Here is a 27,564-nt window from a genome sequence, read left to right on the forward strand (position 1 = left end):
CTCTTAGTTTTTCGTTTTATTCTTACCTGATAGCTACCAATAACTTTAATTCCTTTCAAATGCTAAGTTTCTCCAGAGAGATTGGTCCGACTTTTCACATTGCCTCTGCATGCTTCTATGTTAATGAGATGACTATAAGTTGACATAATTCATCAAACTGGAAGGGAATTAAGATATTGTTTATCATCTAATTATTATTTTGCTCAAACCTCAGTTAACCCATCCCAGAATAAATGGCCGGACCTTTAGAAAGGAGATGAGGAGATTTCTTTAGCCAGAGGGTGGTGGATCTGTGGAATAAATCATCACAAACCAGCTGTGGAGGCCGTCTTTGGGTATTTTTAAAATGGAGATTGACAGGTTCCTGATTAGTAAGGATGTTAAAAGTTATAGCAAGAAAGCAGGAGAAAGGGGTTGAGAGGGAAAGATGGATCAACCACGAATGAATGGTGGAGTAGACTCGATGGGCCGAATGGTCTAATTCTCTTATGCCTTATGAATACAAATTGGAAAAATTGGTATTATAATTTAAATTGTCCTATTATTGATGTATTTGAGTAAATTATGCATAGTTACCTTTCTATCTTGGGGCTACTCCACTGTCAAAGTGAGGCCAAACGCAAATTTGTGGAACAGCACCTCATGTTTCGCTTGAGCAGCTTACAACCCAGCGATACGAATGTTGATTTCTCTAACTTCAAGTAACCCTTGCATCCCCTCTCTCACCATCCCTCCCGCACCCTAGTCGTGGTACTAGTTTCATTGTCGGCCTGCTGAGTATCACCATCTGTATAAGTCGTTATCACCTACCCTACTGCCAACAATGGACCATTGTGGACTCCACCTTTCCTTGATCATCATTGCTGGTTTTGATTTGTCCTTTTCACTTGTTATTTGTACTTTTTCATATCTCTAGTTCCCCTCTCCCCTGTCTCAGCCTGAAGAACGGTCTCGACCTGAAACGTCACCTATTCCTTTTCTCCAGAGATGCTGCCTGTCCCGCTACGTTACTCCAGCATTTTGTGTCTATCTTTACAAATTAAAGTGTCTATTAATTCCACATTCTCTGTCTGAGATCCTGACCAATTTATGACTTTTATTGTAAAAGCCTACTAAGCTATTAGAGGAATTCATGGAAGACATATTAATTCTATGTGATCTGAAATAGTCTTCTTCAAGGGATATTACAAGCAAGGCTTGAGGCACTTGTTTTGAATGATGCTGTACTCTGTTATGTTGGCGAATCTAAACAGCGAATCTAGTAACTAAACAGATAAGGTTGTAACACAACACCGAATCCGCGCCGATGAATGATCACCCATACACTCATTCTATGCTTCGCATCCTACACACTCGGAGCAATTTAACCTACAAGTCTGCACGTCTTTGGGATTTGGGGAGAAACCAGAGCACCCGGAGAAAACCTACGTGGTCACAGGGAGAATGCACAAACTCTGTACAAACAGCACCTGTAGCCAAGATTGAACCCAGATCTTTGGCGTTGTAAGGCGGCAACTCTACTGCTGTGCCACTGAGCTAAAATCACATCTTCGAATGTTTTCAGTGAATATCTGCAATGAAAAATAATTTTAAAAGACTCAGCTGCAACTGACACTACAGACTATTGAAAAAAGATCTCAACATCTGAATTTTGAGACACAATCTCAGAAGTAAGTGGGGGGGGGGGGGGGGGGGTGAGAAGATCAACAAAATGATCACAGAGTAAGGACTTACGGATCCTTAAAGTCAAGAGATTGTTGATAATATTAAACTTGTGATTGGAAGCATGAAAACCAACAACAAATACAAGGAACATGCAATCTCCCCATCAGATCCATTTCGCCCTTTCGTTATGCAAGCTAGTTTTAGATTGGATGCCTTCAATTTCAGTTGATCCCTAGTTTGTCCATGTACTAGCATACCAAGAATTAATTATATAAAACAAAAAGATAAAACAAACCTTTAAATTCTGTACTGATAAATTACAAAAAGAACAACATATTAGAGTCAAATTTTTGATTGCACATTTGATATTAGCAGCTAAACAGTCACAAACATGGAAAAGAGATTGCCTCTCAAACTATAATTCTAAATGTATCAATACTGTTGCAGCCACTTGGCTATGAGAATATTACCGTAAGAGGTATTCAGCTACACATGAAGTCTTCTTTAAATAACAATGGGAAAATTGGCAATAAGTGTGTGTCGGACTCCACTTTATTAGCAATATTTGTAAGCTATACGGGTAACTGCTTTGTAAAGTTTTAGCTAAAGGATGGAAACTTGTAGAGGATTAACATTCGTATTGAAAACTTGTCCAAATGAAGAATATGCCAACTGTCAACGTCTGATAACATATCGAAATAGACAAAGCTAGGCATTGTAGTTATAAAATGTTCTCCCACTGAAATTGCTGAGACACTACTCAACGGCATTCAAAGAGAATTCACACATGATACCCTTTCTCCTGTACGTGGAACATGTGCAGTCTTAAAGTCTGTATACTGCTCACTATTCGCCTTTGATGTCCTATTAATGTGACTCCAATTCTTCTCACGTCACTGGAATAAAACAGAATGAAACCGCTGTGAACTCACAGTATGGCAAAGGTTGGACATTTTACTGAAGTGTACTGCTGACCAAGAAAGCAGATAATTCAACCCTTTGGTCTGAGAAGAAAACAAATGACGATTGAAATAAATGTAATTACGTGCAAATATTTGAACCCAGGTTTTTACATTTGGATCGCCCAGGATAAATGAGACATAATAGAGAAAAGTGAAGCAAGAGTGACACTGTAATTATTATCTTTCTTTGCTGCTGCAAATACTTTCAACAAAGGTTACCACAAACAAGGCTAACATTTAGTTTTGTGGTCGAGTTGAAAATTGACAATTGGTTTTAAGCCATAGGAAATAAAAATGGCATTTTGAGACAGCTTTGATCTCCCCAGATCTCTGCTTCAGAGTTCCACTCCCCTGACATTTCAAGCATTTTAAACATACTCTCCACAAAGAATGAATAGATGGAAGTGTTTGGAGTTTGAAGCAAGCGAAAGGGGAATAGAAAGCACTCACAGTGGATGCGATGTAGTCTTGAATTTCAGAAATTTAAATAATAAATGGAATTATCGCACATTTTTCATTACAATTGTTTAAAATCAGACACGATATCTAATCAATCCCATATCAGTTTGTAAAAGAAAAACTGAAGAAAATGTATTGTTTTGTTTAGTTTGGAGATACAGCGTGGAAACTAGCCCTTCGGCACACCGAGCCCACGCTTAACTTCAATCACCAGTCAACACTAGTTGCATGTTATCCCACTTTTGCATTTACTCCCTACATGCTGGGTGCAATTTACATAGGCCAACTAGCCTCCAATCCCGCAAGTCTTTGGGATGTGGGAGGAAACCGGAGGAGCCGGAGGAACTCCACCATGGTCTGAGGGGAAACATGCAAATTCCACACAGACAGAACCAGAGGTTAGGATCGAACCCGGGTCTTTGGCACTGTGAGGCAACGGCTCTACCAGCTGTGGCACCCTTCTGCCCACGGTGATTGATGATTTGCCCATGGAAGATTCTTCATTTTCATAAATATTCCTCTCGGATTTTTCTCACCAGTTTTCAGGATGAGTGGTGAAGAAAGCCAGAGGATTTTGGAGTTAAGTTGTTTTTTCTCCAAGTTATTTGTATTAAAGTTTACAAAATGCCAGAATATTAGTGAGACAATGGTTCTGAATTTAAAAGGACTCACAAACGATGTATTAGTCAAATTTCCATAAACAATTTATTAACTATAGATCAGTATCTACCATATGAGGAGCTGATAATGTAATGGCCGATAGTTTTAAGACTGATCTACTTCTCTTCTACTTTACTTCATAGAGACTGCGTGGAAACAGGCCCTTCTGCCCACCGAGTCCATGCCAACCAGCGATCATCCCGTACATTATTACTATTAACCTATACAACTGTACGTCTTTGGGACATGGGTGAAATCCATGGAAAGAACCCCTGTGCTCCCAGGGAGAACATACAAACTCCGTACAGACAGCACCCGTAGTCAGGATCTAACGCAGGTCTCTGGTGCTGCACGATGAACTTGTCAGCATTTGAGGAGCTGACAATGCAATGGCTGGTAGTTTTAGACTGACCTGCTCTTGATGCTAGTTCCCCATATTATCAAGAGGATAGACTGAAGCTCACCAGGAACTTAATGTTCTTAGTGGAGCCCAATACTGGCACGGAGAATGTTGGAAAGCGGCCAACAAAATTCACCAACATTTATTTAAGCTTGTCACTTTACTCTCCATAATGTGATTGGAAATGAGTGTCCATCAGGTGACGAGTGCATGTTCAGAAAGAACGCTTTAAGTAAACCTGCCAGGGAACAAAATATTTTTTTGGCTGTCATGACAGACTTTCCTTACTTGGTAATTGAAGAAGAAAAAAGCAGATCTACAGGAATGTAAAGTCCAGGGCCCCGAGAAACCTCATGAACTAAAGAACAGATGGTGGGTGAAAAGGGTACAGGAAATCCAACAGCTCACTCATAACCACCAGCTGCACGCATTCTTCAAGATCATCCATGGCCCAAACTCCAAGGGTGACAGCCAAGGATGGAGGGAAGCTAGTCAAGGACGGGTAGATGGAGACGGAAATAACAAAAATACATTCTGAAGAAGTTCCTAACTGAGGCTTGACTTTTGATAAGTGGCTTTCACTTCTTGTTGTAAAACACCATCTGCCCCAGTCTCAACATAACCCGTCTCATGACCATCCGTCTCACCACTGTCCCAGTCTCACTACCACCCCAGTCTCACCATCGCCCCAGTCTCACCATCGCCCCCATCTCATCACTGTCCCAGTCTCACCACCACCCATTTCACCACTGCCCCAGTCTCACCATCGCCCCCATCTCATCACTGTCCCAGTCTCACCACCACCCATTTCACCACTGCCCCAGTCTCACCATCGCCCCCATCTCATCACTGTCCCAGTCTCACCACCACCCATTTCACCACTGCCCCAGTCTCACCATCGCCCCCATCTCATCACTGTCCCAGTCTCACCACCGCCCCAGTCTCACCACCGTACCCATCTCACCACTGCCCCAGTCTCACCACTACCCATTTCACCACCGTCCCCATCTCACCACTACCCATTTCACCACCGTCCCCATCTCACCACCACCCCAGTCTCACCACCGTCCCCATCTCACCACTGCCTCAGTCTCACCACCACAATAATAAAGCACAGTGACAGAATAGAAAGCCCTGCAGACTTTTAATAGGGTTCTGATGTTCCCTATTCTGCCTGCAGGAACTCTGAGCATAAGTTGTATGTCTACAGCATCACTAGATTCTTGAAATAAGGTTGTTCTACCTTAGTCTTTTCAGGTTGACCTTTTGATAGAGTAAACCATCGGTCTACATTACAGCATGATCACATGCCAGAGAAGATGATCTTACACTAATGTGAATACCTGTTACATAGTGGCAGGAGCCACAGTAAGAGATTTGTCACTCACAAGAAAAGTTCACAGTTTAACGTTGCGCTTACTCAATACTCATCCTTGTGACAGAATCCAGAGTGGTGATGCCCGCAGCCATGAAACTGTTCTTGTACTGATCCATCTTAATTGAGTCCAACCAATCATTCACTGAGACGAAGAAAGAGAATTCTGGGAGTTCACTCGGTGATTCTGGCAACCTGCGTTGAAAGCAAACATTAAATCTCATCTGTATTCCTTATCCCAACATATTTCCAACAATTTCACACAGCGATGCAGGCATCATATGGGGTCATCTCCAAAAGTGCTGCAATTGTTTCATTTGAAGAGAATTCAACTCAGGCAGCATCAACGCTTATCTGTATTTGCTTCACAGCCACAGTTCATCACCTCAACACAAAAGGATTTTATTTACTTAGATCAGTCATTTATTAATGGTAAACATAAAATGCTGGAGTAACAGCAGAGCAGGCAGCATCACTGGCGAGAAGGAATAGGTGACTTTTCGGGTCGAGACCCTTCTTCTTTCCTACACATCTTAGCCATTTATTAATGTTTAGTGAGTGATGTTTGTGAATAAAAGCCTATCTGTGCAGTCCTCTTCAATATTTAAACTGTTAAGCTGGGTGAATCTGTCCTGAACTTCCCTTATGTATTCCTTCAGGGCTGTGGAGCCCAGAGATGAATGCATTTCTCCAGATGAGATCTAACCATATCTCTGAACAGCTGTTCAATAACGTAACCCCTCTGTTTTCACGGGATGATATGAAGTGTATTGCGTTTTGTAATGTTTTTAAACAGTTTAAATGGTCTCCTAGTTGTTAGTAGTTTCTGATGCTTCAGACGCAATTTTAGGTAACCGTTGAACAAGTGGGACCCATTGGTTCCCGTTCCCCCAACGCAATATTCCACCACTCACTCATAGCCCCCAATTGCGCAGGCGCGGCTGAGGGGTTCCCGTTGTGATGCCGGAGTTCCCCGTTGTGACGCGAGTCATGGCAACCCACCCCCAACTGCGCCTCTCCATCCCTCTTCCTACTCTTGTCCTCCTCCATTCCCCCTCATCCCACAGGACTTCCTCCCACTACTCATCACCCTCCCTCTTCTTTCCCCTCTCCTCCTCCCCTTCTCCACTCACTCCCTCACCTCTCCCTTCCTCCTCTTTCCCCTATCCTCAGTCACTCCCTCCCTCCCTCTATAACCCCACTCCCCTCCCTACCCCCTCCTCTCCCTCTATCCCCCCTCCAACCCCACTCTCCCTCCTCACCTCCCCCACTTTTCCCTCCCTCTCCCTCCCTACCCCCTCCTCTCCCTCAATCCCCCCAGTCTCCCTCCTCACCTACCCAAGATCTTGATGTAAACTTCTCCAGCAGGGCTGTGATGAAGTTGTACTTGAGGCGGGGGCTGTCGGGAGCCAGCATCCTGGAGCCAGGGAAGGGGGATGGCTTGAGGTGGGGGTTGTCGGGGGGGGGGGGGGGCGCGAGCGTCCTGGAGCTGGGGGAGGGGGAGGGAGAGGCCGAGGGTACCCAACGCGGCCTCTCCCCGGCCCCAGTCCCCACACCGGCTCTAACCCCAGCCCAGGGCCTGGGAGGTCAGAAATTAAAATAGAAGGAAACTTACCCATGGAGCCGTCCGGTCGCCGTTGTGACGGGAAAAAAAGATGGCCGTCTGAAATTGTGCAAAGGCCGTGCTGCGGACCCCTGGGGTGTCCTTTGTAACGCCTGTCAAGGCGTGCTGAGGACCCGTGGGGTGTCCTTTGTGACGCCTGTCAAGTAAACACGTCAGTGGGGGCGGGGCAAGTGGGGGCGCTGTTTTATTTTTAAAAAGTTTTCAACGTCAATAACTTGTAAAAATTGTAGTGCTATCGTGTACCGTTTTTGCATAAATACGAACCGGGCAAACAAATGGACAAATAAACAAGATGAAAGTTTAGTAATATAGAGATAGAGATGAGCATCAAAACGTTAATACTACCATCCATGTCATTATTATTTTTTTTTTTCATCTGCTTTTTCTACTGGTATTTCTTTTTTAACACTTTTTCCTCACATTTCATTTCCAGAAAATAACAAAATGCACCCAAAATGCTTTACTTTAGATGTTCAGTGGGCCTTTGGACCACTGAGTCCGCGTCGGCTAACAATCACCCCGTACACTAACACAATCCTAGACACCAGGGACAACTTAAACATTTTTACTGAAGTAAATTAATCTACAAACCTGTACGTCTTTGGAGCGTGGAAGGAAACTAAAGTATCCACAGAAAACCCTCATGGCCACAGGGAGAATGAAACACTGTACAGACAGCACCCGTAATCAGGATTGAACCCGGGTCTCTGGCGCTGTAAGGTAGCAGCTGCAACAGCTGCAACCGCTGCGCCAATGTGCCATCCTGACTCTTTATGAGCTGATGATGGAGCTCAGTTCTTAGACAAGACCTTTCAACAATGTTCTTGGGATTTACAATGCAAACCATTTGGAAATGTTTAAATAAAGAAGGGGGGAAAAAAATCATCTAAAAGAATGTGGTCCGAGTCTCAGGCACTAAAGAAAAGATTGTGGTTTTTAGAGACACAGCATGGAAACAGACTAGCACTGAGCAGCGGTTACTCATTCACACTAGTTCCACATTATCCCACTTTCTCATCCATTCCCTACACACTAGAGGCAATTTGCAGAGGTCAATTAACTTGCAAGTCGACATGTCCTTGGGATGTGGGGGAACCCGGAGCATCCGGAGGAACCCAGGTGGCCACACAGGCGACTCCCTAGGTCAGGATCGGATCTGGGTCTGTGGCACTGTGAGGCAGCAATGCTACCAGCTGCACCACTGTACCATGCTGTGGTGGGTGAAAAGGGCACAAGAGATCCAATAACTCACTCTTAACCATCACATACATGGATTCTTAAAGATCATCCATGGCCCAAGCATTCAAGGGTGACAGCCAAGATGGGGGGAGAGATAGTAGAGGGGAGAGGGGGGGAGGGAGGGAGGGGGGAGAGGAGGAGGGGGGAGAAGAGGAGGGGGGAGAAGAGGAGGGGGGAGAAGAGGAGGGGGGAGAAGAGGAGGGGGGGAGAGGTGGTGGGGGGGAGGGATGGTGAGTGGAGGGGGGCAGAGGGGGAAAGTGAAAGGGAGAGAGAGGAGGGAGAGGGGGAGAGAGAGTAGAGGGGAGAGAGGGGGGGAGAGAGGAGGGGGACAGAGAGGGGGGGGAGAGAGGGGGAGGGAGGAGATGGGAGGGAGGAGAGGGGAGGGGGAGAAGGGGAGGGGGGGAGAGGTGGAGGGGAGCCAGGCGAGTGAGCGGGCTACGAAAAGTGGAGGGGTCAGCTCGTGGATAAGAGTTGCTAGCAGGCTGCGCCTTGAAAAATCTGTGCAGCTGGCCATGAGGAGTAGAGGCATTGTGACGTCATCAGCCGGTTAGCTTCAGTTAGCTTTAGCTTCAAATTGCATTGTGACATCATCAGCCCGTTAGCTTCAGCTTAAGTTAGTTTTAGCTTCAGATTGGTGAAGAATTTGAAGAAATAACTGAGGAAATAATTAACCAAATTTTCAGATGAGGGGATTTTTGAAATCATGAGGTAAATCTCTTCCTGAATATGTAAAATTTTTCAACGTTACCGCGTCGGGTTTTGGAGGAGATGTGACTGACACCCAAACAAGGGTCCCATCCCCTCAACGCGCGGTTGCGCAGGGGGGGGCCTGCAGCGTCACACGCACTCTAACCACCCCCCAAACACACAGGGGGGAGGGGGGTGAGAGGGGGGTGAGAGGGGGGGAGGGAGGGAGGGAGGGAGGTGGATGTGGAGGGGGGAGAGGGGTGAGGGGTGAGGTGGAGGGAGGGCAGAGTGGTGGGGAGGGGGGGAGGGCGGCTGGGCCACGTAACTGGCTGCGCATTGAAAAGTCTGCGTAGCACGTCATTGCAGCTCGCTTCAGATTCATTTCGATTTTAAATTTTAGTAAAAAACTCGAGAAATAATTAACCACATTTTCAGATGAGATTTTTGAATCCATGAGGTAAATCTCTATCGGAATATGTAAAAATGTCTCCATTACCGCGTCGGGTTTTGGAGGAGATGTGACTGACAACCAACCAAACAAACAAACAAACTAACGAAGAGAGTTTTAATAGTTATATGATATGATATATAGAGCTTCAAAGGAAGTAGAGGATAATGCAAAAAAATATAAATCACTTTTTACAGATAATACTTCCCAGCAGTGTTAGATAAACAGAATTAACCTTGTTTGTTAACATTAAATTACTTCATGAAATGTTATTACATACTAATAAAGATACACTCAATTAAGTTTAGTATCAAAGCACCAAGGATTTGTCAGAAAGAGGAAATTGTGAAAGATGCCCAATAACAGATATGGAAGATGGTCTTGGCATCATGTGTGGCATGGACATTGTGGGCTAAAAGGCTTGTTCTTGTATCTATGTTCCATAGCTCCCAGGAAGAGAGAAATTATGGCCAAGTCAATAAGCCAACCAAGGCTTTGGACCAATACTCCTCACCTTAACCATTCATCTAAAATATATTTTTAAAAGAGCAAAATAAGTTGAAGGAAATGGGTGCATCAGTTAAATTAGGAAGGTTGGACATTTATCTAAAGTCCCCTTTCAGAGTATTTCACTGTTGTCAGGAATGTGCAATAGAAGTCTGACAGTACCTCAATGTAACAGAACAGACTGTGACAGAAATGTGTTTGCATTTGTGAGTGCAGTATAAGGTGCATGTCCGCCATATTTTGCAACACATGTTGCCATGCGCACATTTTTCCCTCATTAGTTTAGTTTAGTTTATTGTCACGTGTATTGAGGTACAGTGAAAAGCTTTATTGTTGCGTGCTATCTAGACAGCGGAAAGACTATACATGATTACAATCAAGTCATCCACAGTGTACAGGATAAAGGGAATAACGTTCAATGTATAGGATAAAGGGAATAACGTTTAGTGCAAGATAAAGTCCAGTAGAGTCCGATTAAAGATAATCCAAGGGTCTCAAATGAGGTTGATGGTAGGTCAGGACTGTTGGCCAGTTAGTGACAGGATGGTTCAGTTGCCTGATAATAGCTGGGAAGAAAGTGTCCCTGAATCTTGAGGTATGCGTTTTCATATTTCTGTACCTCTTATCGTTATCGTAGGTTGCTAAGGTGCCTCCTGATACCGTAGCACTAAAGGGGCAAATAATACAGGGCAACATTTTTACGATCTTTCCTGAAATGAATGTAACTACGGCATTGGAACTCATAAATGTCTGTACCCATTCCTCACATTGAGTCCTCGGCACGAAACGCACCTTCGCTCTCCATCAGTTCTTTCCCTCCAGATCTCCCTCCCCCTCATTGAGTTCTCTATAATTGCAGTGAGAGTAAAGAATTGGCGGAAGCAAACATGGTGAGGATTACAGGGCACTCATTTTACCTCAGATCAAAAGCAGTGTTATCACAACAGGAAAGTATCTCAGCGGAAACCCCAAATCCTTTCTCAACAGCATGATAATCAATATGAATTACTTCTGTGTTCAAGAAGGAACTGCAGATGCTGGAAGATCAAAGGTACACAAAAATGCTGGAAAAACTCAGCAGGTGCAGCAGCATCTATGGATTGAAGGAAATTACTTCTGTCTCCCTGGGTGAATGAAATGAGGGAAACAGTTTGGGCTATCACTTTTGGGAAGGTTGGACTCTGGGTTGATAGAGTACGCAAGACTTTGCCACAGGGAATAATTGAGGCAGACAATATTGCATCTTTTAAGTGAACATTTGAAGCAGAGTAAATAACAGATAGGTACAATGAGAGAAAAGTAACAACGTCGGTTCTGGAGTGCTCTAGAGAAGGACAAGTGCACATACAGTTGCCCAAATAACCTGATTCAATAGCCTAGAGAAGTAGAGCTAAATTAAAACCTAAATAAGATTGTTTTAATAACATGCAGCATGCCTGACACAACGCCAACACAAAATTTAGGGGGAAAGACACAAAACGCTGGAGTAACTCAGCGGGTCAGGCAGCATTCCTGGAGAACATGGATAAGTGACTTTTCAGGCCAGAACACTTCAGGCTGATTACTTGGGTGGGGGGGGGGGGGGAAACAAAGCTCGAAGGGTGATATAGGCGGTGATGTTTTTCTCTTGTTTATCATACATAATGATTTTGTACATACAGGTGCAAATAAACCATTTGTGATTTGTCAATTAAAAGCGAGAGAATAGATCGACTGCAGAGATTTTATGAATCTGGAGACAAAGTATGCAGGGGAGTTTTTCTCTATATTCAGCCAGCTAATTGCAGCATTGTATGCAGTTTGATGGCTACACTGCAGCAAGGATGTGGTAGCAATAGAGAGAGAGCGCAGAAGACATTCATCAGGATATTGTCTGGAATAAAGTGTTTTTGATGCAAGGAGAGATGGGAGGAAACTGGGTGCTCTGGATTCCTCCCACATCCCAAAGACGTGTGGGTTGTTAGGTTAATTGGCCTCTGTAAATTGTCCCTAATGTGTAGGGAGTGGGTGCGAAAGTGGGATAACATGGAACTACTTTGAATGGGTGGGTGATGGTCGGCGTGGACTTGGAGGGCCGAAGGGCTTGTTTCCATGCTAAATCTCTGACATTAAAACTAAAAGACTGGACAGGCTGGGTTTGTTCTCACTTGGAATGTAGGAGGCTAAGAGATGCCCTTGTACATTCTTATCAAATTATGAATAGCATGGATCGGATACATATCAGATATATGTCCAGAGACTTTTTCCAAGAATAGAAGTCCAGAATAAGAGGACACAGATTTAACGTGGGAGGAGAGAGATATAAGGGATATCTGAGGGTAGGTTTTTCACATGGAGGGTGTGAGGGTTATCTGGAATGAGCTGCCAGAGGAGGTGGTAGAGGCGAATATACTGTAATGACAATGTTTTAATGACAATTGAACAGATACTTGGATATGAAAGACTAAGTATAATGGTCGAAATGGCTTTTGTGTAGAAAGGCATCACAGATGGCATGGACAAGATGGGCCACAAGGTTCTGTTTCTGTGCTAAATATTTCTATAATTCTATCTTACGATTCCAATTATAATACTTGTATTTGGAGATTTTTAAGGTTAATGTTGAATCCAGCATTCAATATTTGCAATATGTTTAAAGCTAATTTACAAATTGATGTGACACATGCAGAGACCTGGAATTACTGCACAACTCCAAACTTCATTCATTGCTGTTATTACAGAAAAAAACGAATATGTAGTTACCCTGCATGAAATATTTGAAATGCGACGAATAAAACATGCCTTTAGGCGTGCTGTACCCACCCATGTATTTCTTCCACTAAGCTCTGAAGGCTGCTGGGATTGCGAATCACCTTGTCCAAGAAGCTGACAATGTCCGTGAACTTTGGCCTGTGATTACGTTCTTTTTGCCAACAATGAAGCATGAGCTGATGGAGGGTGGCCGGGCAGCCCATGGGAGAAGGAAGTCGATAGCCTTCTTCTATCGATAAAATTACCTGGAAGAAAATGACAGAGCTTTAATATCTTTTCTTCAGTATTGCAATTGGATTGACATGTTTTAAAACAGGTCACAACTTTCATAATGATTGAAAATTTAAATAGCACAGCAATATATTTTCCTTTCAAATATTTCTCTCAGTTTCCCTTTGAAAGCCAAAATTAAACCTCCATTTACTATTTTGCTCAAGTATGTTCCAGAATACAACCAGAAATGGCATAAAAATGGCTTCCCTCATTTCACTCTTTTCTCTTGCCACTATCATTCTATGTTCCTGGTTTTCCATCTGCTACCAGTGGGTAAACACAAAATACTGGAGTAACTCAGCAGGACAGGCAGCATCTCTGGAGAGAAGGAACGGGTGACTTTCGGGTCGAGACCCTTCTTCAAACTGCAGAAGGGTCTTGACCCGAAATGTCACACCCTCTAATTTTAGACTCCCCTACATTGGAATCAAACTCTGGTATTTTACTTAATCGTATGTCTCTCATAATTTTAGTTTAGAGATACAGCGTGAAATTAGGTCCTTCTGCTCACCAAACCCACCCCGACCATCAATCATCCGTTAACACTGGTTCTATGTTACCCCATCTTTGCATCCCAACACACGAGGAGTAATTAACTTTCTACACACAAGGGGTAATTTACAGATGACAATTAACCTACAAACCCTCACATTTTTGGGAGTTGGGAGGAAACCGGAACCCACGTGATCACAGGGAGAATTCATGGAATGATGTACCTGCATCTCTCTCTTATACCAAGAACATATCTACCTTGAACTACTGGTCAGGCAGCATCTCTGGAGAGAAGGAATGGGTGATGTTTCGGGTCGAGACCTTTCTTCAGGTCTCAATCCGAAACGTCACCCATTCCTTCTCTCCAGAGATGCTTCCTGGCCTGCTGAGTTATTCCAGCATTTTGTGTCTACCTTTGATTTAAACCAGCACCTGCAGTTCTTTCCTACATGCCCTGAACTACTCACAGGCATCCTGTATTGTATATTCTGACTAATTAAAAACTGTTATTACATAAATGATAAAATTAATTATCTGAATAACATACATCTTGGTTGGACATCTCCCAGTAAGGTCGTTCCCCATATGACATGACTTCCCACATTACAATCCCATAACTCCACACGTCACTTGCTGAAGAGAACTTCCTGTAGGCTATTGCTTCGGGTGCAGTCCATCGAATAGGAATCTTTCCGCCCTGTGTTAAAAAAGAAGTGTATGTGAGTTAGCTGTACTATTGGGTACAAACATAGGATCAAATGAACTCATCAATTATGAAAGGAGTAGGCTACTTATGTCTTGTAGCCTGCAGCGCCATTTAATGTGGCCATGGCCAAAATCTGCGTTCAGTTTTGTTTAATTTGATTTGGTTTAGTTTAGAGATACAGCGTGGAAACCTTTGGCCCACCGAGTCCACGCCGACCAACTATCACCTGTACACTAGGTCTATCGAACGCATTAGGGGCTATTTACAGAGGCCAATTAACCCAGTCCCACACATTTTTGTAAAGTGGGAGGAAACCGGAGCACCCGGAGAAAACCCACGCGGTCACAGGGAGATCGTACAAGCCACGTACAGACAGCACCCGTAATCAGGATCGATCCTGGGTCCCTGGCACTGTAAGGCAACAATTGTACTGCTGCCTTACACTACCTTTATCTATCTACAGTATTTGTCCACTCCTTGTTTAACAAATCTCTATCTTCTGTAACTCTGCTTTAAAGCTATTTGAAGTCTTTGCTTTAACAGCCCTTTGAAAGAAAGAGTTCCAAAGACCTCTGACAGAAAACATTTTGCTTCATCTCTTGTAAGTTGGTAATTCAGTACTTTCAAACAGAATAGTTTCTACTTGATACTTATTCCATTTAAAACTTTGCCTACAATGATATTAAACTAACAATTTCATATTAGTGTTGAAAATAGGAACTGCAGATGATGGTTTACAAAAAATGACACAAAGTGCTGGATTAACTCAGCAGGTCAAGCAGCATCTATGGAGAACAGGGATAGGTGATGTTTTGTGTCGGGACCCATCTTTAGACGGATCGTTCTTTATAAAGCAATAATGTGAGGAAATAGTCGTGACAGGTAGCCCTTGTGCAATACGGGAAATATTGCAAACAGAGGAATGGCTGAAAAGAGAAGCCAGATATTGAAAATAAAAAGGCAGCACATATTTAGGAAAGATCTGTGACGAAGTTCCCCACATTTTATTAAAGAGATATATTGAAGGTGCGAGATTGGAAGGTGATTGTGTTCTGGGTGCTCTTGTACCAGAATCATTCGAACAGGACAAGCAAGTAAAAATTTACTGATTTCATGAAAGTAACCTTGTTACTTGTTTTCCAAACAAATTCCCTCTTACTGAAGACATGAATATAAATCCCTCACCATCAAAGTCATTCATTTCCCTTCCATTCCCATTTCTTATTTGTTCCCCTTCCCTCTCTCTTGTTCAGCCTGATCCCCTTTCCCCTTCCATGTTCAGTTGCAAAGAGAAGGAACAGGACTCAATTTGACAGCAAATGATGTGTAGAGAGCTTCTTCCTCTGTTATCAGGCTTCTGAATGGTCCTTCCATAATCTGATTCATCTCTGGCCTGCTGCGCACATTGCACTTTGTCTTTGGAACTGGAGTGCTACAATGCTGAGAACTATATTCTGCACTCTGAATCTTCTTTGCTCTACCTCTTGTGCTTGAGTTTGACCGGACTGTATTTATGTGTAGTATTATCTGATTTCATTGGATAGCACACGAAACAAAATTTTTCACTGAACCTGTGACAAAAACAAACCTAAACCAACACTTCCTTTCTCACCCAGAATTTACCTGATATTATTAGAGTGCTACATTTCTTAAGGCACACGAGTTAACCATGACTGCCATATCTACGATCTCAAAATTACCCTGGGAATCAGACAGCGCCTATATTTGTAATGCTATAATATTATATGAACTTGGATCTGCAGAAGACCACAAACTAGAATTCTCATGAGAAGCTAAAGTCAATCTATGCCTTAAAGTTGGAATTTATCACAGGAATTTTCATTCACCATTGGCACTGTTGGTAGGAATGTATCCTGATATATTTATTGAGTTTATTAGATGGGAATGAGGGAGCAAAGAACAGAAGATAGATAGATCAACTTTATTGGCAATCCTAACATGGGAACTAATCCTCCGACTTTAAATGGTGGACATACATACCAGACATCTTAGAAATCTGCAGCAAAGGTGTGAATCTATAGCCCTCCTGCTGCTTTCCCAATCCCAATCCCACAGCATTCATGCAGTATTAATTTTGGTTTTAGAGATACAGAGAGGAAACAGGCCCTTCAGCCCACCGCATCCACGCTGACAATAGACAATAAGTGCAGGAGTAGGCCATTCGGCCCTTCAAGCCAGCACCGCCATTCAATCGATCATGACTGATCATCCCCAATCAGTACCCCGTTCCTGCCTTCTCCCCATAACCCATGGCTCCGCTATTTTTAAGAGCCCTATCTAGCTCTCTCTTGAAAGCATCCAGAGAACCTGCCTCCACCGCCTTCTGAGGCAGAGAATTCCACAGGCTCACAACTCTCTGTGAGAAAAAGTGTTTCCTCGTCTCCATTCTAAATGGCTTACTCCTTATTCTTAAACTGTGGCCCCTGGTTCTCACTCCCCCAACATCGGGAACATGTTTCCTGCCTCTAGCGTGTCCAAACCCTTAACAATCTTATATGTTTCAATGAGATCCACTCTCTTCCTTCTAAACTCCATACTGTACAAGCCCAGCTGCTCCATTCTCTCAGCATATGACAATCCCGCCATCCCGGGAATTAACCTTGTAAACTCCTTCAATAGCAAGAATGTCCTTCCTCAAATTAGGGGACCAAAACTGCACACAATACTCCAGGTGTGGTCTCACTAGGGCTCTGTACAACTGCAAAAGGACCTCTTTGCTCCTATATTCGATTCCTCTTGTTATAAAAGCCAACTTTCTTCGCTTCGCTTTCTTCACTGCCAGCTGTACCTGCATGCTTACTTTCATAGTGTTTAAGAAGGAACTGCAGATGCTGGAAAATCGAAGGTACACAAAAAAGCTGGAGAAACTCAGCGGGTGCAGCAGCATCTATGGAGCGAAGGAAATAGGCAACATTTCGGGCCGAAACCCTTCTTCGACTGATTTACAAGGACCCCCATATCCCATTGTACTTCCCCTTTTCCCAACTTGACGCAATTTAGATAGTAATCTGCCTTCCAATTTTTGCTGCCAAAGTGGATAACCTCACATTTATCCGCATTAAACTTTATCTGCCATGCATCTGCCCACTCCCCCAACCTGTCCAAGTCACCCTGCATTCTCATAGCATCCTCCTCACAGTTCACGCTGCCACCCAGCTTTGTGTCATCTGCAAATTTGCTAATGTTACATTGAATCCCTTCATCCAAATCATTGATGTGTATTGTAAATAGCTGCGGTCCCAGCACCGAGCCTTGTGGTACCCCACTAGTCACTGCCTGCCATTCTGAAAGGGACCCTTTAATCCCTACTCTTTGTTTCCTGTCTGCCAACCACTTCTCTATCCATGTCAGCACTCTACCCCCAATATCATGTGCCCTAATTTTGCCCACTAATCTCCTATGTGGGACCTTATCAAATGCTTTCTGAAAGTCCAGGTACACTACATCCACTGGCTTTCCCTTGTCCATTGATCACTCGTTCACACTAGTTCTATGTTATCCCATTGTCTCATCCACTCCCTACACAACGGGCAACTTACAGAGGCCAACTACAAACTACAAACCCGTACATCATTCTGTTGTGTAAGGAAATTCAATCATCTGGATGACAAACACGCGATCACTGAGAGAACTTGCAAACTTCACACATACAGTGACCAAGGTCAGGATCGAACATAGATCTCTGATGGTGTGAGGCAGCAGCTCTACCAGCTGTGCCACCCAGTATTTCATTGCTTCTTATACCAACTCACATTTCAACTTGGCACACATTCAATGCAGCTTCCAAGTGGAAGTTATTTCACTATAATCTCAATGTTATCTCAATGGTGTCAGATTAGGAAAAAGGGAAATGCAACGAGACCTGGGTGCCTTTGTACACTAGTCACTGAAAATAAACATGCAGGTACAGCAGGCAGTGAAGAAAGCTAATGGCATGTTGGCCTGCATAACGAGAGGATTTGCGTTTAGGAGTAAAGAGGTCCTTCTGCAGTTGTACAGGGCCCTGGTGAGACCACATCGAGAGTATTGTGTGCAGTTTTGGTCTCCTAATTTGAGGAAAAACATCATTGCTATTGAGGCAGTGTAGCATAGGTTCATGAGGTTAATCCCCGGGATGGCGGGACTGTCATATGAGGAAAGATTGGAAAGACTGGGCTTGTATTCACTGGAATTTAGAAGGATGAGGGGTTATCTTATAGACACATAAAATTATAAACGAACTGGACAAGCTAGATGCAGGAAAAATAGTCCCAATGTTGGGGGAGTCCAGAACCAGGGGCCACAGTCTAAGAATAATGGGGAGGCCATTTAAAACTGAGATGAGAGCAAACGTTTTCACCCAGAGAGTTGTGAATTTGTGGGATTCTCTGCCACAGAAGGCAGTAGAGGCCAATTCACTGGATGAATTTAAAAGAGAGTTAGATAGAGCTCTAGGGGCTAATGGAATCAAGGGATATGGGAAGAAGGCAGGCATGGGTTACTGATTGTGGGTGATCAGCCATGATCACAATGAATGGTGGTGCTGGTTCGAAGGGCCAAATGATCTCCTCCTGCACCTATTTTCTATGTTTCTATGCTATGTTTCCATTTTTCAAAGACTTCAAATAAAAAAAGGACTTGCATCTTTCACACTCTCTAGATGTCACAAAGCAATTCAAAGCTGCTGAAGCACTTTATAAGTGCTATCACTGCTGTATCACAAGAAAAATGAACACAGCTCTCACAAACAGCAACAGAATGAAACCAATGTTGCAGTCAATGGAAGGGAATTTTTCAAATACATTAAAATGCACAGCCACAACAAATGCTTGTGTAGGGCGGCACAGTGGCACAGTTGCTGCCTTACTGCAGCAGAGACCCGGGATCGATCCTGAATACGGGTGCTGTTTGTACGAAGTTTGTACATTCTCCCTGTGATCGCATGGGTTTTCTCTGACTGCTCCGGTTTCCTCCACCCAAAGACGTGCGGGTTTGTAGGTAAATTGGCTTCTGTAAATTGTCCCTCGAGTGCAGGATAGAACTAGTGTACGGGTGATTGCTGGTCGGGGCTGACTCCCTAAACTAAAATGTTCATGAATTATTCAACATAAAAACACCTCTCCAGTATTATTTCCCCTCTCAATCTTTCTTCACAATGCAATCTGTTAAAAATTAAATATTTCCTTTTTCTGCACATAACGCCACTACAATCCTTCATAGTTCTCTTCACATTGAATGTAATTAATTAATTTCAATGCACTTTCTCAACTCTCTTTATTTATGGATATATTAACGACAATTTCAATACTAGTGGTCCCCAGCAACATTTTTTATAAAATAACATTTTTCCAATTGAACAAGCCTCCTGACGCCACTACATCACCTCTCAGTCTGTCCTCAAAACATCTCTCCTTCCGTGTGGCCACATCGCTCCTGATTCTATCTGCCATTACCTTTGTCAGAATTCTCTTACGCTGTATTTTATCAAATGCTTTTTAAAGATCAGTGTGTCTGACACCCACTCAATTTTATTCAGTGTGCAGAATTCAGAATAGCTTTGTCCTGTGGAGTTCTGCCCAATGGAAGAGTAATTGAGAATGCTTAGGCTCAGCTCTCATCTAACCTTTAACATTCCCAAGCAGGAGGAGATCTTTATCTTCCATGCGTGACTGAATTGAAGCCAATTGTTGAAGTAAAAGGACATATAGTTCTACAACTTGAATTCTCAAAATCCTGGAATCAAAGCATATCGGATTCAAACTATTCTCTCGTTACTTTAGTTTCTGCCTATTTTTGACATATTGTTATACACAAAGTTAATTATGTTTTGTATTGATTATGTTGTATAAAATTGATAAAGCTACCTGCAGTAAAGTTACCAGTAATTGGAGTTGAACTGGCAAACAGATTTTATTTTTAAAGTTTTAGTTTTTAGTTTTAGATACAGAGTGGAAACAGGCCATTTGGCCCATTGAGTCCGCTCCGACCAGCGACATTCTAACAGTACGCTAACATTATCCTACATACTGGGGACAATTTCCAATTTTTACCAAAGCCAAGGAACCTACAAACCTGCACATCTGTGGAGTGTGGGAGAAAACCGGGGCATCTGGAGAAAACCCACGTGGTCATGGGGAGAACGTACAAACTCCGTACAGACAGCACCAGTAGTCAGGATCGAGCCCGGGCCTCTGGCGCTGGAATGCAGCAACTCTACCGCTGCACCACCATTCTGCCCCAAAAGATAAAGAGCATATCTTTTGTATTCTTTATTTATGACCAGCATTCGACGTAGGACATTTGAGAAAAAATTGATTTTTAACATAGCAAGATAATGAAGTGTTTTAACTCATGCTAAGGAAAGAGAAGACAAAACATCTATACAGTGTCACCTCCCCAGGGTTTGGTTATATAAAAAAATACCTATAAAGAATTCTGAAATACAGTAGCTACACAGTCCCTCAGCTCATTATAGCATTTTGTCATCTATTACATAAAACAGGCCCAAAGCTAAGTGAAGCATGACACTAATGGAGTTATAAATATCACACTGGCGCTCTCTTATGCAGGATATGGATGCAACCTCTCGAGCTACTTTCTTGCTCTGATGAATGGTGTTTTGTATAAAGACTATATTGAGCTAAAGTTGGTTCATGCAGCTCAAACGTACAGTGTATACCCTAGTTATTAGGCAGCAAATTTTCTCTGGATTGTCAGAAGTTGAGGGTGATTGACAGAAGAATGTAAAGGACCGGAGGACCGTTGAACCGGAGAAGAGGGTGGTGGGAGTCGGCGACGGCGGACGCAAGGAGAGAGGGCGATAAAAGGAACCAGAGGGTCTTACCTTCTGCACCCTCAAAGTCCGCTGTGGGAGGTGACTGTGGGGCATGAAGGCTGAATGGTGGCTGGTCAAGGAGAGGGACGATGGTGCGCTGGATGGAGGTGACGGCTGCAACGGGCCTTCATGGCCAACTGCAGCTGGGACTTTGAAAACGGCGCCAAATCTTGCGGCTTTTGTATATGGTCCCAGTGGCTATTTTTATACACTTTGCACCTAATCTGGGATTGTGTTTATGCATAGTAATAAGTATGCAAAAAAGAATTTCACTATATCTCTGTACATGTGATAATAAAGAACAATTGAACCATTCAAATTATGAGATGCAGAGATAGGATAGATAGTCCAACAATAGAGGGCATAGCTATAAGGTGAGTGGGGGAATGTTTAATGGAGATATGCAGAGCAAGTGTCCAATGTGCAGACTCTCCTGCAACTCCATTCTGTTTGTGGACTGCACGTGGAGTCCATAGGGCAACCTATTTCCTGGGGGGAGGGGAGGGGGGGGGGGGGGGTGGGTCACTCTCATTGTGCGGTGGCACAGTGGCACAGCGGTAAGCTGCTCCAGCGCCAGAGATCCAGGTTCGATCCTGACCATGGGTGCTGAATGTACAGAGTTTGTACGTTCTCCCTGTGACCACATGGATTTTCTTCAGGTGCTCCGGTTTCCTCCCACACTCCAAAGGTGTGCAGGTTTGTAGATTAATTGGTTTTGGTAAATACATTTGAAAATTGTCTTTTGTGTGTACGATATCGCTAGTATATCAGGTGATCGCTGGTCGGCGTGGACCCGGTGGGCTGAAGAGCTTGTTTCTGCGCTGTATCTCAAATGTTAATCTAAACTAAACTAAAATCAGCCTATAGATTAGCAGGATATTTCTAAAGTATTTATTTTTCACCTATTTTATTTTAACGTTATAATATATTTTATGTGTAAGTGAAACTGTACATGCTGGTTTACACCGAAGATAGACACAAAATGCTGGAGTATCTCAGCATCTCTGGAGAAAAGGAATAGATGACATTTCGGGTCGAGACCGAAGTGATGAGGTTCTTGGTCATTTAGTTTCGTTTAGAAACACAGCATGGAAACAGGCCCTTCGGCCCACTGAATCCATACCGACTATCGATCACCCATTCATACTAGTTCCATGTTATCCCATTTTCGCTTTCACTCCCTACACACTAGGGGTAATTTACAGAAGCCAATTAGCCTACAAACCTGCACGTCTTTGGGATGAGGGAGGAAACCGGATAACCCAGAAGAAACTCATGCGGTCACAGGGAACACGTGCAAGCTCTACACAGACATCACCCTTAGTCAGGATCGAACCCTGGTATCTGTCTTTGAGAGACAGCAGCTCCACCCGCCGCCCATTTCTGGTGGGAACGCAGGTAGTTGAGGCAGAAGCTCATCCTGAAACCAGGTCTGGCATGCCTTGGGCTGGAAGTTGGCAGCACTCGTATATTTTAGAGATACAGAGTGGAAACAGGCACCAGCCCACCAAGTCTGTACTGACCAACAATCACCGCTATACCAGTACTATCCTACACAATGGGACAATTTACAGATAGTCAATTAATAGCCAATTAATCTACAAACCTGCACGAGTTTGGGATGTGGGAGGAATCCGGAGCACCCGGAGAAAACCAACACGGTCACAGGGAGAATGTGCAAACTCCACGCAGACAGCACCCGAGGTCAGGATCGAACCCGGCTCTCTGGGGCTGTGAGGCAGCAGCTCTACCAGTGCGTCATTGTGCCATCCTTTGCTTTTATTATTTTCATCTACACCTGTTTGTTACATCCAGGTTAAAACCCAAGACGCGGCAATCTCACGCCTTGAACTCCAACTTCCTCAGCAATGCACTGGTGAACACGTTTGTACAAAATTCCTTTTCTCGCTGTTTATTGAAAACACCAATCTATTCCTTCAAATAGGTGGATGCCTGCAGCCACGTGGCTTAGCGTGAAAGCATTTGGTGTTCATTTTGACAATTCAAGATTCAGCAGCAGCTGGCTGTGAACAAAAATCCAGTAACCCCAAGAACGTTCTCAATATTAGCCGTGATTTCAACAAAGCTTTTTCAAGTTCACACATCAAAAGAGAGAACTTTGAACTCAACCAGTGGTAGATATGACTGTATGATTTTCACAGCAGGACACACGGGTAATAGAACTGCAATCCCAAGTGCACTGCTGGGAGTAAGGCCTGCCCAATAACAGGCACATCGCAGATACATCGCCTTTGCCAAAGTTTCCAAAGAACAGACAGTTCTGTCACTAGGATCTGTCAAGCCTGTGAACTTTTATCTTCTTGTATTCTATAGGGTAAACTTGCTGCTTCTTCCATCTGTTCTAAAGCCCTGAAAGATGTTCAGAGCTCTGCCGAAGAAAACCGGGACAGACTAAGGAACAGTGATGGGCCAGAACTTATAAATAACTTCAGCACCTAGCAATTAGCTTGTGATTAACCAATTAGTCCAATTTTGTGGAAAACTTGATGAAAAGAGACAAGAAAAATCAGGCAAATTTACATTTTGAAATAAAAGAGGGGAATGCATTTTAGTCTCACCTGCCTGCGTTTGGCCCATATCCCTCCAAACCTGTCCTATCCATGTACCTCTCCAAATGTTTCTTAAACGTTGCGATGGTACCTGTCTCAACTGTTGTTCAGATGAAAGTGGAACCAAAGGAGTAATGTAATCCTGTCTAACCTGTACTTGAGCAGAAACATAAAATCCTGCTGTAGTAAATTATTCCAATGGAGCATTAAAGTTGTGGTGTAATAAATCCCTAAAATAGATGGATCTTTAGTTCTTCTTGATTCATTTACAATGACTGTGTTACATCTGCCCCTGTAGAATTTATAACAGTATATGGCAACATAGAGCACATAGCTGTAATCTATTGTATTAAACTAAGACCCTCCCTTCCCCCCACCTCTCCCCCTCCCTTCCCACCCTCCCTCTCCTTCCCTCCACCCCCCTCTCCATCTGACTCTTGCCCCTCTCTCTGTCTCTGCCCTTCTCTCTCTATCTCTGCCCCTTCTCTTTCTGCCCTCACTCTCTACCCCCCCCCCCCCCCCTCTCTAGAAGCGCCTGCTAGTTGGGGGCTATGCGTCAGTAGATAGGGCCGTTATGGGGTAAAAGGAGCAAATTAATAATATTAATATAATATCAAGCGTGTGTGCGTGGGTCGTTAGTGTGTGTGACGCCGCATGCTGCCCCCCCCCTCCCCGCAACTGCGCGTTGGGGGAACAGACCCAACGGGTCTGCACTTGGTCTAGTTTTTAAATTAAAAGTACCAAAGATATGTGGAAATTGTTACATTTCTTCTTCTTCTTGCGTATGGCATGCACAGCCTAAAGTTGTAGGACAACTTGTTCTGTTTGATCTTATTTGATTGTGCACACCGGGTTGATTGCATTCGTCGAAACAGAGCGAACCACGTGAAGGTTGCAATAATATGTTACATGACGAACAGTTTTGAAAAGTATAAAGCACAAAGTGCTGAAGGAACTCAGAGGGCCAGGCAGCATATGTAGAGGGAATGGACAGACTACTTCTCGGGTCAGGACCCTTCTACAGACTGCTGAAAATAGACTGATAGAAAAGTGTACACTGATCCACATGACTTAGATGTGGATCAGTGTACCAGAGATGCCTTGGTCCCAGTCTTTCATCCTAACAGTCCCCGTTTCATTCTTTGTTACTTTCACCAGCTGTGACCACCCCACCTTCCCTTTCCCATCCCTTTCTGCCTTCCAAGGGATCATTCTCTCCGTGACTCCTTGTTTCGTTCATCCCTCCCCACACATCCCAACCTGTACTTGGGCATTTTCCCTGCAACTGTAGGAGATGAAACACAAATCCCTACACGTCCTCTCTCACTTTCATGCAGGAATCTAAACAGCCCTTCCACGTGAGGCAGAGTTTCGCCTGTACCTCCTACAACCATGTCTCCTTCATTCGATGCTCCCAATGTGCTTTCCTCTACATTGGTGAGAGCAAATGCAGACTAGACTTTGCCAAACACCTGAACTCTAACTACTGCGGCCACCGTTAGCTCTGGCTGCAAACCACTTCAACTCCTCTCCCATTCCAAGATTGATCTGACTTTTCCCTGGCCTTCTTCACTGCCAGCGTGAGGCCAAACACAAACTATAGGAACATTATCTCATTTTTCTGCCTGGGTAATCTACAACAAACAAACACTCATGCACGCACACACACACACACACTATTTTTCACACAGAGGAAGATGGGTAGATGGAACAAGCTGCCAGGTGAGGTTGTTGAGGAGAGGCATGTACTATAACAGCATTTAAAACACATTTGGACAGAAAAGGTTTAGAGGGATATGGGCCAAAGGCGGGCAGGTGGTACTAATGCAGATGGGGTATCCTGGTCAGCATGGGTAAATTGTGCAATTATGTCCATGGCAATTTCATTCATGTCAGGAGTTGGGATCACATAGTGCGTTCCATGTCTGAAACATTAATACACAATGCATCCCACTTGAAGGTTTTGACATTTCATTCACAATTTTGAACTAAAACATGGTGTTTCAACATATTTTAGCTATTTGATGAGGTTTAATCTTGAAATTGTCAGATGTTATTTTTAATATTGTCTATTAATTATATTACCTGTCATGTCTAATTTTGCAGGGGATGACATAGGGAACAGCAAATTCCCAGAACTGCATTCCGCTGAATACTATTTTGTCATTTTTAAATTAACCTTGTATTAATAGACAGAATGTACAGTAGTTGAATTGAATTGAATTTCCTTTATTGTCATTCAGACCTTTCAGTCTGAACAAAATTTCCTCTACATTGTATAGTTGAACATTAACTATACTATATTAACATTTAAAAGACATTTGGGCAGGCACATGAATAGGAAAGGTTTAGAGGGATATGGGCCAAACACAGGTAGGGGGCACTAGTTTAGATGGGCACCTTGGTCAGCATGGATGAGTTGTGTCAAAGGGCCTGTTTCATTGCTGTATGACCAGAACTCTTTGACCCCCTCTGTTCTGAATTGAATTGAATTGAATCCTTTATTTGTCATTCAGACCTTTCGGTCTGAACGAAATGCTGTTGCCTGCAGCCATACATGTAATAATAACAAAACACAATAAACACAAATTAACATCCACCACAGTGAGTTCACCAAACACCTCCTCACTGTGATGGAGGCAAAAGTCTTAGAGTTACTGTCTCTTCCCTCCTCTTCTCCCTCTGCGCCGAGGCGATACCCCACCGGGCGATGGTAAGTCAGTCCCGCGGTTCAAGCTCCGCGGCCCGGGGGTGGTCGAAGCTGTCGCCCTCCAGTCCAGCGGACGCAGCTGTTGCAACGGGTGCTCCGGAAAACAGGCACCAGCCTGTGCCCTGCGAGCTCCCGACATTGTCATCCACTGGCCCGCGGCCGAGCCCCGGATCCAGGTTGCCGCCGCCAGAACGCCGCCTCAGCCGCCGGAGCACCGTCTCCGCCCCGCACCGGGCCGCCCACATGGCAACGTCTCAGCCCCGCACCGGGCTGCCCCCACGGGAGCGCCTTCCAGCCGGGAGCCGGTCCGCCCTCACCGGAGCGCCTTCCAGCCGGTAGCCAGGCCACCCACACGGCAGCGTCTCAGCCCCGCGCCGTCCGCCCTCACCGGAGCGCCGAGTCGTGCCGCTACCCGGATGTCGCCACAGCTCGAAGACGGCCAGCCTCGCGTTGGTGAGTCCTGGCTGGCTCTACCTCCGGACCCTCGAGGTCGGTCGCAGGTTGGAGGCCGCCAGCTCCGCCATTAGGCCTCAGCGCAGACGGGGGAAGAGAAGGGGGATACGACAAAAAAGTCGCATTCCCCCGAAGGGAGAGACAGAAAGCCCTGTTTCACCCTCCCCCCACACACATAACACCACCTAATAACCAAAAAAATTACTAAACTAGACAAAAAAAACATTACAAATCTACTTGCCTGCTGTTCAAGACCATTAGTTTGGGCAATTGTGAAGGGAACTATGATACCACGATGTCTAAAAACGCAACGTCTGTAACGTCCAGGTTCAGGATCAGCTTCTTCACCACAAACATCAGGCAATTAAACACTACAACCTCCAAATAAGCTCTGAACTACATCGACGTGGGCATAGTTTCTGGCTTTGCTCTATTATTGTTTGTTTGTATATGTATGTAAGCATGTGTATATATATATATATATACATACACATGCTTACATACATATACAAACAAGCAATAATAGAGCAAAGCCAGAAACTATGCCCACGTCGATGTAGTTCAGAGCTTATTTGGAGGTTGTAGTGTTTAATTGCCTGATGTTTGTGGTGAAGAAGCTGATCCTGAACCTGGACGTTACAGACGTTGCGTTTTTAGACATCGTGGTATCATAGTTCCCTTCACAATTGCCCAAACTAATGGTCTTGAACAGCAGGCAAGTAGATTTGTAATGGCTAATAGATATAAT

The 27,564-nt window shown here is 44.0% G+C and overlaps 1 protein-coding gene across 1 annotated transcript in view; it reads right to left on the reverse strand.

Moving 5' to 3' along the window:
- Nucleotides 1-1,492: 1,492 nt before the first annotated feature.
- epha6 (EPH receptor A6) overlaps nt 1,493-27,564 on the reverse strand; it is a 519,829-nt gene continuing 493,757 nt past the window's right edge. The window contains exons 14-17 of the mRNA XM_033033136.1: nt 14,090-14,239; nt 12,829-13,022; nt 5,567-5,716; nt 1,493-2,561 (exon numbers count right to left, since the gene is read on the reverse strand). Coding sequence (XP_032889027.1) covers nt 2,447-2,561; nt 5,567-5,716; nt 12,829-13,022; nt 14,090-14,239 — 609 coding nt within the window. The 3' untranslated portion in view covers nt 1,493-2,446. The remainder of the gene's footprint in view (nt 2,562-5,566; nt 5,717-12,828; nt 13,023-14,089; nt 14,240-27,564) is intronic.

Source organism: Amblyraja radiata, chromosome 14, assembly GCF_010909765.2.
Source record: "Amblyraja radiata isolate CabotCenter1 chromosome 14, sAmbRad1.1.pri, whole genome shotgun sequence".
NCBI lineage: Eukaryota > Metazoa > Chordata > Chondrichthyes > Rajiformes > Rajidae > Amblyraja > Amblyraja radiata.